A 12,304-nucleotide genomic window follows, 5' to 3' on the forward strand; every position below is an offset into this window, starting at 1 on the left:
ATATTATCTAAGCTCATGTTAAGATGACAAGTTGGGAAATTTTGCTGGAATCTGGTTTTCTGAGTTTTGGTTTCTTGGACCTTGATAAATACAGGAATTATGTCTTTTGTTTAGCCTGTGTGTACTTTTTCTGAGTGTTCAGTACAGAACCGTATAAATAGTTCTGTTGGTAACGGAAATAAAGAATGCAAGTAAATAAAAATATACAAATACTTCCACCAATGGAGAAGAAAAACAAAAAATTTCCTTATTCTTCATTTTTATCGTACCCTTACCACTGGTACATGTTATAGAATTATAAGTGTATGTTGAACTACTGAGGAAGTTTGAATTTTCTCCTTTTTTTTTTTTAAAGGGAAGTGTTAGTGCTGTGATCATTGGTCATAAAGGGCATATTTCGAAACTTCTGTTAACTAAACTGTCTGCTTTTCTCACTTAAAACTATCGACCCTGATATTTCATCCACCTTCTAGTTGAGGAGGAATTGAGATGGGCCAGCTTCTCTTTTCTATTGTACTATAAGCTGTTTATTGGCAAGATCTCTTTTTAATTTATATGCCAGCACTTTAGTGCAATGCCTTACATGTTGGAGAAACAATAAATATTTATTGCATGAATGAGAGAATGATAAAGTCGTAATATGAGAGTTCTCCAAGGGTAAAATTTGATATAGTAGATGTTCACCCCTTTTTGATATTGGGTGTTCTTTTCAGAGATTGGAATTTGAAAAGTAGGCCCTTCCGTGCATAAAAGTAACTGGACACTAATACGAGAGAGAGGCTGTGTGTTAGATTTTCTTTCCATTTTGGTTACTATACTACTAGAATATTAACACTTTTGCACAATTTGTACAATTCCTCACGTGTAACATTAACAGATATATTAGAGGCAATGGTCACATATTCTTGGTTTATAGTATATTTTCTCTGGGCAGAACTATCTGGATAATTTTTTTTCTTATAGTAGTCTGACATGTTATTCAATATAATTAAAATAAATAATCGGCCTAAGTATAAGCTGCAGAAGAATGTCAAGCTATGGGAAAATGTAATAAAAATAGTAATTTTATAAATGATTTTACATCTACCTTTTAATGCTTCCTGTCTGAATACACATTGTTAAAGGCAGAGTCTAATCTTTGCTTGGACCTGTGCCTGTTTAAATAGAACCCTGGTCAAATGTAACCAGTAATGTTAGAAAAAGTAAAATTTTTTATGCCAAAGGAAATAAGAACCTAAGCAAAATTGGGCCCTAATCTAAGGATCTCTAGTTTCTAAGAACTAATATAGGAAACTTCTTAGATACACAGAATTGTAGGTCATTTAGGAGCCTTGTTTAAATTCCAAGCAAAGTCCTTTATCCTCCCCCAGGTTGTGCAATCTTAGGGAGATACAACTTCCAAAAAAAACATAAGGCATTTTGACTCTTTTGAATATAGTGTCCTCTTTAATGTCTTCCTTTTTACTATGATTATTTGTTTTTGAATATGTATATTCGGTAGAAAGATTCTGAAAGTAACTGAGAAAAACACATTTATAAATAGAAATGTTTATATTGACTAAAGAGTAATGCTAGAGTACTACACTGGCGCCCCTTTCCTCACTTGTCCAGAGCAGCATTTTCCAGTGGAAATATAGTGTGAGTTATACGTGTAAAAAAACTAAAAGAAACAAGTGAAGTTAATTTTAATAGTATATTTTATTTAATCCAATATATCAAAAGTTATTTCAACGTGATCAATATAAAAATGTTAATTAGATATTTTATATTCTCTTTTCATATTAAGTCTTTCAAATCTGGTGTGTGTTTTATACTTAAGCATATCTCAATTAGAAAAGGGGCGTATCAAGTGCTTGGTCGTCTTAGTACACTATTTTATTGGACAGTACAGATCCAGAAGATGAGTGACCTTTGAAGGAATCATTTTATTTATCTTAATTTTTTTGTGTTCACTATTAATAAATGTTAAATCTTTCTTTTTTTTTGAGGAAGGTTAGCCCTGAGCTAACTACTGCCCATCCTCCTCTTTTTTTTTTTTTTGCTGAGGAAGACTGGCCCTGAGCTAACATCCATGCACATCTTCCTCTACTTTATACGTGGGATGCCTACCACAGCATGGCGTTTGCCAAGCAGTGCCATGTCCGTACCCGGGATCTGAACCGGTGAACCCTCCGGGCCGCTGAGAAGCGGAATGTGCGCACTTAACTGCTGCGCCACTGGGCCAGCCCCTAAATGTTAAATCTTTTTATCTTGGAAGTATTTATTGTAGAAATACAGATACTTCAAAAACCTGTAAAAAATGAAAATCTTGACTCTTCACTGTTAATATTTTGGGTCATTCATACCAGATCCCTTGAATGACTAGCTAAACATAGTTTTTTTTCCAACACAAATGGGATCTTGTTATATATAGCTTATATTACATGTATAAATCATTTTGGAAAGTTCATAGATGTTGATTTGTCAAATTAATCCTTCAGAAGAGTTGTGCCAATTTACCTCCCTACCAAGAGTATATGAGAGTTCCTATTTTCCCATGAATTTTTACTGATGCTTTGAATGACAAAGACAAAAAATATCAAGAAATCTAATAGGCAAATAAATCTAGTTTATTTTGCTGGCCATCTATTTTGCTCTCTTTGTGAATTTCCTGAGCATTATGTAAGTCCCCCCATCAAACTCCTCGCTCCTTTTTTTAAGTTTGTCTTTTTCTGGCTAATTTTAGGAATTATTTACTTATTATGGATACTAACTCTTTGTCATATATGTAAGTGTTTTTCCAATTTGTTGTCTTTCTTCTACCTGTGTTTATAGTATCATCTGCTCTGTAGAGGCTTTAAAATTTGTCTTTTATGATTTTTGTGGCTCATGCTGAGAAATTCCTTACTCACCCTATAAAATATGGTTTCTTTAAAGCTTTTCTAGTACTTTTATGGTTTTATTTATTTATTTTTTTTAAAGATTGGCACCTCAGCTAACAACTGTTGCCAATCTTCTTCTTTTTTCTTCTTCTTCTTCTTCTCCCCAAATCTCCCCAGTACATAGTTGTATATTCAGTTGTGAGTGCCTCTGGTTGTGCTGTGTGGGATGCCACCTCAGCATGGCCTGACAAGTGGTGCCATGGCTGTGCCCGGGGTCCAAACCAGTGAAACCCCAGGCTGCTCAAGCGGAACGCGCGAACTTAACCACTCGGCCATGGGGCCCGCCCCTTTGGTTTTATTTTTATTTTTTAAACCTTTGATTAATCTGGAATTTATTTTGAGGAGGAGGTCAGATAGGAATTCAGTTTTTTTACCTAAATGGCTAGTCAGCTATCTCAGCACTTTTCATTAATCTACCTTCTCTCTGCTGATTTGAAATTCCTCTGAAGGAGTAAGTGCAAGGTAAAGACTTACTAGGTTTAAATGGGAGTTTATTAGTGGAGTTAGCAGTCAAATGGAAAAGAATCTGGATTCAATTGCATGCTTTTCACCTTCAGAGACAAGTTGAATTTGAATTGTATTGCTTATATTGGAAATCAAACATACCTTATAGATGATGTTCAGTTAATTCCCATTTAACCTGGAATTGAAACTCCCACAAGTATTAAGTAACTAAGCATTTGTGTGCATTCTCTACTATTCATTCATTCATTCATTTATTAAATATGAGGCATTATTTTAGGCATTGGGAATATAGAAATTAGCTAGTAGATAAAGTCCTTGCCTTTATGGAGTTTGGGCTTTATTAAAGAAGATATAGAAATAAGAAATAATACATAAGTGAACAAGGTAATTTAGGACTATTTAAGCATATTGTTTAAGAGTTGTGAATAGAATAACAAAGTGATGTGATGGGGAGGAGGTAAAAGTGAGGCTTTCTGAGACTTGAAAGATGGAAAGGGGCCAGTCACGTCCATTTCTGCAAAGCTAAGACAGTAGTCATCCCACTGCAGAGATTCTGAGTGGGGTAAGCATGGTGTGTTTTGCATGTCTATGCTACTTGCAAATTTCTTGTTGAAATTTGTGGGCAGCTTCTTTAGTCTCAATTCCTCTTATGGGCTCCAGTGACATTCTTTGTTCATAGCACTTATCATGCTACGTTATTATTTTCTTGTCTGATTCTCCCTCTAGACCATGAGTTCTATGAAGTCAAGGACTTTGTCTTTTATCTCTCCGTTCTCAGTGTCTAGCACACCGCATACTCAGTAAATGTTTGTTACAATGAGGAATTGCAAACATAATGAAGGCCAATCTGTTATCATGTGCTTTGGACCCTGGTCTCTCCCACCATTTTAGGAATCTTACATTCTTGTTCTAGTGTATGCAAACTCTGTCTCAACTGGATTCTTTTCATTAGGGTTTAATCAAACTCAAACCTTTCTAATCTTAAAAAGCTTCCCAAAATCCCCATATTTTGCCTCCAACTTTACATTATCTTTCTCCCCTTCCGAGGTGCACTTTTCAGAATTTTACTTGTTTATTTCATTTTCTTATCTCCTACTTGCTCTTGAACCTACTTTTGTGTGTTTTCAGCCTGAGATTATCAGTGACTTTCATGTTTCTAGAGCCAGTTGACATTTTTTAGTGCTTGCCTCATTTGACCCCTGAATGGCATTTGACATTTAACTATTTAATTTCTTCTTGTATTTTCTTCCCTGGGCTTCCATGTCACTCCACTGTCATGGTTTTCCTTCTCCTTCTCTGTGGGTGCCTTCTTAGTCTTCTGTGCAGGCTCGTACTCCTCTGGCTGACTGTAGAATCTTGGAGTTCCTTAGGGCTCCATTCTGAGAACAACACACATGAATAATTAAGCAATATTCTTCTTCTCTCATAGTTGATGTCCTTGAGAATGATTCTTAGCATGGTAAAAATTGATATATAGATGCAAAATATAAAAGATGAAATAAAAACCTGGTCTTGGGGAACATACGGTCTAATGGGACAGAAATGCCTACAAACAGACCATTTCAAAACAATGTAGTGCTGTGAGAGAGATACACAGAAGCTATGGGAGGAAGGGATGGGTACTTAGTTGACTGAGGGGAAGTCTTTTGATTGTCTACATTTGTTGAAGAAACTACTTTAAGGTTTTTATTTAATCTTTTATATTTTGCATCTATATCAAGAAACTGGACTATTTTTGTGCAGATTTTTACAGAGGCTAGATTTTATTGATGGCATCCCTTAGTGACATTAAACATGTTCCTCTCTGTTTTCTGTAAACTGAGATTTGGATCTAGAGACTCGGTCATATTTAGGTTCAAATTTTTTTAGCCAGATCACTTCATAAATCTTGCTGTGTCCTGAGCCAGCCCTGATGGCCTAGTGGTTAAAGTTTGGCACACTTCAGTACCATGGCCCAGTTCAGTTCCCAGGGGCAGGACCACACCACTTGTCTGTCAGCAGCCATCCTGTGGCAGCAGCTCACAAAGAAGAACAAGAAGGACTTACAACTAGAATATACAACTATGTACTGGAGCTTTGGGGAAGGAATAAAAAGAGAGAGGAGAAGATTGGCAACAAATGTTGGCTCAGGGTGAATCCTTCCCAGCAAAAAAATAAAGAAAACCTTAAGAAAAACGGTGCTGTGTCCTTCTATCAGGAGGAAAACGTGTTGCAATTAGTGCAATTAGTAGACAGTCATGTAGTAGACAATCATGATCAACGCCTAAATCCATTAACTCATTCAGCGTTGCCGAAAGGGAATATTCTATCATTCCTTCTTTATTTAATACCTGGTATATCTCTATGAAGAGTGCTTTTCCCCGTCTGCTATATGCTTAGCCAGTGAGTCATTATATGAGAGGCAGAAATAAATGCGTGATTCTTTTCCATTACTTGCCAGTTTTCAAAATCAGTTGGTGCATTACAATCCTCTAAAAGACATCAATTAAGTGTTTTTTTTAGCATCACTTATAAACTCATGGACCAAACATATTAATGGCTTTCAAACACAGCAGTTATTATCTTTGTTGGTGTTCAAATTGTCCCATCTTTGGCAAATGAAAAAGCCAATTCAAACTGGCTCAGAGTCTTTTTTTTCATCAGGAAGATTCGCCCTGAGCTAACATCTGTGCCAGTCTTCCTCTATTTTGTATGTGGGTTGCCACCACAGTGTGGCCACCGATGAGTGGTGTAGGTCTGCACCTGGGAACCAAACCCAGCCCACTGAAGCAGAGCCGGCCAAACTCATCCACTAGGCCACAGGGCCAGCCTTGGCTCCTGAGTCCTTTTAATTCACTTGTAATAGTCTTTGATGGTTTCTTGCTATCTGTTATGACAAGATGTTGTTCTTGTACAGTTTCTCCCCAGACCTGGAATCAGCCATTTCTCCAAGGAGCTGTGGTTCTTTGAATGGGAAGTTCTTTTCCAAGCCGCAGTCTGGGCACTCACTGTACGTTAGTCGTTGTTCTAGGCCATTTAAGTAGAAAGAATGGGGGGAAATGCTTTTAACATGAAATTCATCCTGGATTCATGTTGATATTTCAAATTCAAATTTACTACTTGTAATTATTCCCTATTATAAAAAATACTGCAGTGAATTTTGTTGAACACACCCATTTGTACACCCATGTGCAGTTTCCTCCGTAGACTAGAGGTAGGTTTTTGGGTCAAAGGGTATGTTCCTTTAAAATTTCTATATTGCCCTACCACCTTCCAGAAATTTAGACTTGGTTTTGTTGCCCCAGCAGTTGATTTAGTAGGGTTTTATTATACTCAAAGTCTTGTTCATTAACTTTAAGCACTAGTCTTCAGATAAAGTAACTCTCATTCTTTCTTTTTTTAAGCTCTCTCTTTTGGTGTCTTTTCTTGGATTATTTCTTTTCTCTGTGTTGGCGGCAGGGACTATTAATGTTGTGTAAGATGCAAGATCATAAACTGGAAGTAAAGTCAAATAAATGCAGAGAGTAATATGTGGTTGTCTCACCGTAACTACCTAATACTGTTATACCTACCATATTGTCATACATGTTTTTGAACAATAATGTGGACTATTATACTTCTTAAATCCTCGATCACGTTTATACAAAAGCTGCAAATATAAATGTCATCCTATTTGTATTTGCTTGGAGGAACTACAATAATATTAGAACTGTCTTTTAATTTCTTAATAGTTTTTCAGTCCATACTCAACTCATTTATTTCCAAGAAGCCTCTTGTAGAGGAAAGAACATGTGTTTTGAACTTTGTATTCTGATTTCAGGTTTACCACTTACTTGGTTGTATGTGAAAATCACCTAACTTTTCTAGGCTTCAATTTATCTGCAAAATTGGGGTATATTTAATTGCTATCTATTTGAATGATTGCTCTAAGGATGAATAAAATTGTGTATGTGAAAATACTTAGCATAGTGGCTAGCAAATATTAATAATTCAGTATTTGTCTATTTCTTTTGTGGCATGTAGTGGTACACAGTGTTTTTAGATATGTATTCATTATCATGCATACTATTGCCTTCCACAGAAATCTTCTCTACATATACCCTCAGAGTCTCAATTTTGCCAACCGTCAAGGTTCTGCCAGAAATATAACAGTGAAAGTCCAGTTTATGTATGGGGAGGATCCAAGTAATGCCATGCCGGTAAGAAATGTTCTTTACTATTCCTATACTTCATATATGGTTCATATAGACAGTTTTTGGTATCACTTGGTTGGCAGCTCTAAACTGGAAATTAATGAGATCTTGTAAACCAGAGTTCTAACTGTATTAGTTTCTGTACAGATAGTAATGAGTTTACTTGAAGTTTTGTTTATTGAGAACTTGGTATGTGCTAGGCATTCCTAGAGATACAAAGATGAATAAGGCTTGTAATCTAGAGAATATAAGACAAATGCATAAAATTCTAAAATAACAACTCTCAAAAGAGTGTCAGATCAGAATTGCCTTGGGTGCTCTAACAAAGCACAGATACCTTTTCTCTGTTCTTGGCGTCTGTGATTCTGAGTCTCCTCCTGTGGAATGAAAGGCCAGGTAAGGGAAATGGAAAATGATGGATAGTATATGAGGTTGTGGTGTGGGTTGAAAATGCTCCCCAGGTAATTGTAATATGTATGATTCTTCTCATCTTTGCTGAGAAACTCTGGCAGTAGTTCTCAACCTTGGCTATATATTACACTCACCTGGGGAGCTTTTAAAATACCAATACCCAGACTGAATCTCATTCCAATAAAATTGTAATCTCTGGGGGCGGGAACCAGGCAGGTATCAGTATTTTTAAATCTCCCCAAGGGATTACATTTTGCAGCCAATATTGAGAACCAAGGTATGCACCAATTATTAGAAGATTGGTATAGGGATTCAGAGGCATAGGTGTTCAGAGGTAGGAGAGAATGCCTTGCTGAGGTAACAAGCAAGTATTACCTGGAGGAGGTATATCTGAACTAAAACCAGAGGTGGTTAAAATATTAATGGCAGTGGGTCTAGGTGGTGGGGGAAGGAAAGCAATTCAATTTGGAGAATGTCCTTCAATAGAGGTACAGTGGTGAGTTGCCAGTGAGCCAGAGCAGTGGAAGATAAGTCAGAAAAGTAGATTGAGGGCAGATTGGGGAGATTCTCGACTGCCCAAATTGTCATTTAGGATTTGTAGGACGCTAATAAATGCAAGTTCCATGAAAGTAGATTTTTGGCTCAGCTGAAGTTAGTAACATATGGAATAAGTACACAGCTGTCACTGTAGATGTTCAACCTCTGAGAACCCTAGTGAAATGAAGTTGAGCTAAGAATAGGTGCATTGTTAACAGAGTTTTATTTTAGTCTTCTGTGTCACTCATTTGAATCAACTTCTTCTGATTTTCTACTTACCAGGAAAGCAATACATTTTCTTCTCCCCTATTGCCTCAGTTTCATCAGCATTTAGAGATTTTGACAGCAGCAAGCAGAAATTATTCATCTTTGTATTCTTCTATGGCAGCTGTTTCAGATCTTTGCATATAATACGTGCTGAGTAAATATTTGTTGAGTAACTGTAGAATTTATTTTTGAGGCTTGAAATTAGCATTTCATGCTCTTTACTAGCTCTTCATTTCTACTAAAGGAATGAATGTGCTGTCATAATTGATGAAAAGATACTAGATTGTGAAAATAGGTGCTTTGTTATCATATGTGTGAATTGCCATATGAATTTAAGCTTATGACAGATGTAGTATATGTAAAATAATCTGTTTGTATTGTTTGCCCGCAAACTCTTCCTTGTCTTAGCATATATATGGCCTCCTCTGTGGAACCCTGGCTATATCCAGCCACACTGGCAGTTTGACCACTCCCTCTTTTGGTGCTACCGTAGCATCTTCTCCCTTCTTTTATGGCCCTGTCACTCTGGTTATATGCTTATTTCTTCTTCTTGTCCACTAGACTGTGAGCTCCTTGGGGGCAGGGACTGTGTCTTACTCACATCTATGTCTTGATGCCTATTGTAGTGCTTGGCACATAATTGATGCTACGTCCATGTTGATGAATGATTAAACATACATGTTAAATGGTCAAAAAAGGAACACTTTCCACTTTTTATCATTCGTGTTGTGAAACTAAATGTTACCTTGTGAAAAATGATAACTTCTCAGGGAGAAATAAAGGTACTACATTCCTTTGACTTGTGTATTAGTTGTATGAAAATATAATGCTTTTATGTTATGGGAGTGGCCTATTTGAAAGAATGTGTAAACATAGACACATTGTGTTTGCCTATTTTTCTTAAATAAGGACTATTCAAAGGGTCCTAAGATAATTTTTTGATCATATAATGTCAATATGATAAAATCATAAACTTCATAATTCTGCACTGGAATAACATTTTATAAAAACATAGATATTCTTAGCAAATTGATGAAGTTAGACTTAATCTAGGAGAGTCATAATTATTACACTTTTACCTCCCCTTAAAATAAAAGGACCTGCTTGAAATGTTGCGAAAAGAAACACAAATACCTGTTAATATGTTCTTTTCATTTAGGGATGGTGCCAAATCCTTTTGTATAAGGAATAAACTTCGAGTTGTTTTACCAGTTGTGTTGATGGAAGTGCAGTGACGTGTCCATGTACCTGTTCATGCATGTATAAATGGCTGGCTAGCTGTAAGAGTTTAATCTATGGTTAGATAACCTTTTAAGCCTATCTCACGTAGGAATCACAGCTATGACCTTGACATCATTAAGCCATTTATCTAATCAGCTGCCCCAATTGACCACAATATTGCTGTTAGAATTCAAGAGACAGGTATACAAGACTGATTTATTTTACCTCTATATCTTCTCCAAAAGTAGTGTTGTATTTTTTTTTTAATGTGGTGGATTTTTTTTAACACATATGTAAGAACAGAGCTCCTCCTCCATTGTAGAGTAGCTTGCAGGGAGTACTGGAAGCAAAGGATACATAGCTTGATCAAAAATAGGAGTTTTTATTTTAGAATGACTGCTATGTTAGTGGAGAAGTCATCCATTTGCATAATAGATATATGCTACCATTCTAGAACCATGTTTCTTAGTAAAAATTCCATATGCTATGCTACATCTAGATTTTAAAATGAATTCTTCACCTTCTTCAAGAAAAAGAAAAGAAATGTACCTTATTGCCCAATAGATATAAATGTAATGGATAGAAACTTTTTGAATGTTTAAATGTCAGATGGGTCTATAGTTGGAAAGAAATTTATAGTTAAGTAATTGGAACTTATTAATGAACGTCAGTAGGCACATTGTTCTTCATTGGGCTGATTTTGCCCATTGTTTTCAAAGTTATGAAATCAGACAAATTCTTACATAGATATGAAACATCCAGCATTTATGACAACAAAGTTTCAACATGCTGTTATTTGTTACAGGTAATCTTTGGTAAATCTAGCTGTTCAGAATTTTCAAAGGAAGCCTATACAGCCGTAGTATATCATAACAGGTACTGAATTCAAATATTTCTTTCAAAGTTACTCACTTCTCAGTGGCATTGTTAGCACTCACCTTAGTGTGTTTACCAAATGCTTTGTTGCACTGAATGTGCAAATTCAAGACAGCTGACATCAGAGTTATAATTTTTGACCTGTAGATGCACATTCTCCATAGACATCTCAAATGACACAAAACATCTTTTCTATCAAATTCTGATCCTTTCTTTTGATTATATTGTTATAGATTATCATTTGGCCTCTGGTCTTTCCCTGTTATTTTCCCTGACACTTTGTTGTTTTACTTAACTCTTTTTTAAGCTTGAACCATTAGTCAGTTAAATTGGTGGTATTCTCCACATCCGCTAATCCTTTGACTTAGTGCCTTTCCATTTTACTTCTTTGGAAAATTGTTAACTTTGGATAACCTTTAATTTCTGTTTTCTTTTTTTTTTTATTATTGAGTATTGTTGGAGAAAAATCACAAAATTGTACCAATCAGGGCTGTTGATGTTATTTTGTTATATGCTGGGGCTACAGTAATTTTATCTGGTCTTCCTCCTGCCACTCTTTGTGATCTTCCGTCATCACTGTTTTCCTCTGTCAGCTGGCAGTGGCCATTTTAAAGCCTTTCTCCTCCTCCTTCTTGTTCCTACTCCTTTCTGTTAGCTTTACTCTTACCATCCCTACTTTGTTAAGTTTATTGAGGCCATCGAACCAGAGATCATCAGCTTCTCTGTTCTTCACCTCAGTTTCACCTTCACTTCTGTTTCAAAGATAGTGGTAGCCCACACACTGTGCTATGTGAATCTTTTCACCTCTGCTCTCAAACATCGTATCCAGCCTCTTCTAGAATGTGACTCCATCAGTTATCCCTTCTCTTGCATCATCAGTCCCCTGCTTCATTGGTTCCATCTCTTATTGTCAAGCAGCAGCTTAAGTTTCCTATACTTAAAAAAAACAAAAGTCTTTCTTCAGTGCTCTTCTGTAGCATGGTTTTTCCTTACCCTCCTTAAAACTTTTCTTTTTTCTCATCTTTATTTTACGGCCCTCTCTCAGTTTCCTTCTATCTCTTTGAGCACTGTTTTTTTCTGTAGTAGTAACTCTAATTTTTCTGTTTCTTTTAAGTATAGGCATTGCATGCAAAACACTAAGGTTTTGCCCTTAACGCTCTTTTTCTATAATATTGTCTCCCTAAATAATCTTACATGTATTTCTTAGAGTTACCTTCAATGAAAATGCTACTACTTTTACGTTTATGTGGATTGTTCCCAGCTCTTTATTTTCAGTCATAACCTTCTTTCTGAGATACAGATGTATATTTTCAGTATCTCATTGGACGTATTAATTTGAGGGCCCTGCTGCCTTCTTAATTTCCATGTATTTGTCCCTGACCCTCTTCCAGACCTTTTCTCTGTCTGACTGTCTTTTTTAATGGTGCCACCATT

At 36.1% G+C, this 12,304-nt stretch overlaps 1 protein-coding gene across 27 annotated transcripts in view; it reads left to right on the top strand.

The window, feature by feature from the left end:
* The window catches only part of DOCK7 (dedicator of cytokinesis 7), a 204,159-nt gene that overhangs the window by 88,474 nt on the left and 103,381 nt on the right, over positions 1-12,304 (top strand). For 25 of the 27 annotated variants that reach the window (XR_011532369.1, XR_011532364.1, XR_011532365.1 and 22 more), the window contains exons 15-16: positions 7,447-7,564; positions 10,800-10,870. Coding sequence is in view for 20 of the 27 variants with exons in the window: in XM_070591940.1 (XP_070448041.1) it covers positions 7,447-7,564; positions 10,800-10,870 (189 nt within the window). In the remaining 7 variants the exon portion in view is untranslated. Of the gene's footprint in view, positions 1-7,446; positions 7,565-8,788; positions 10,539-10,799; positions 10,871-12,304 lie in introns of those variants that run through there. The other 2 variants (XM_070591949.1, XM_070591950.1) reach the window with 2 other exon arrangements.

This window comes from Equus przewalskii, chromosome 24 (assembly GCF_037783145.1).
Source record: "Equus przewalskii isolate Varuska chromosome 24, EquPr2, whole genome shotgun sequence".
Classification (NCBI taxonomy): Eukaryota; Metazoa; Chordata; class Mammalia; order Perissodactyla; family Equidae; genus Equus; species Equus przewalskii.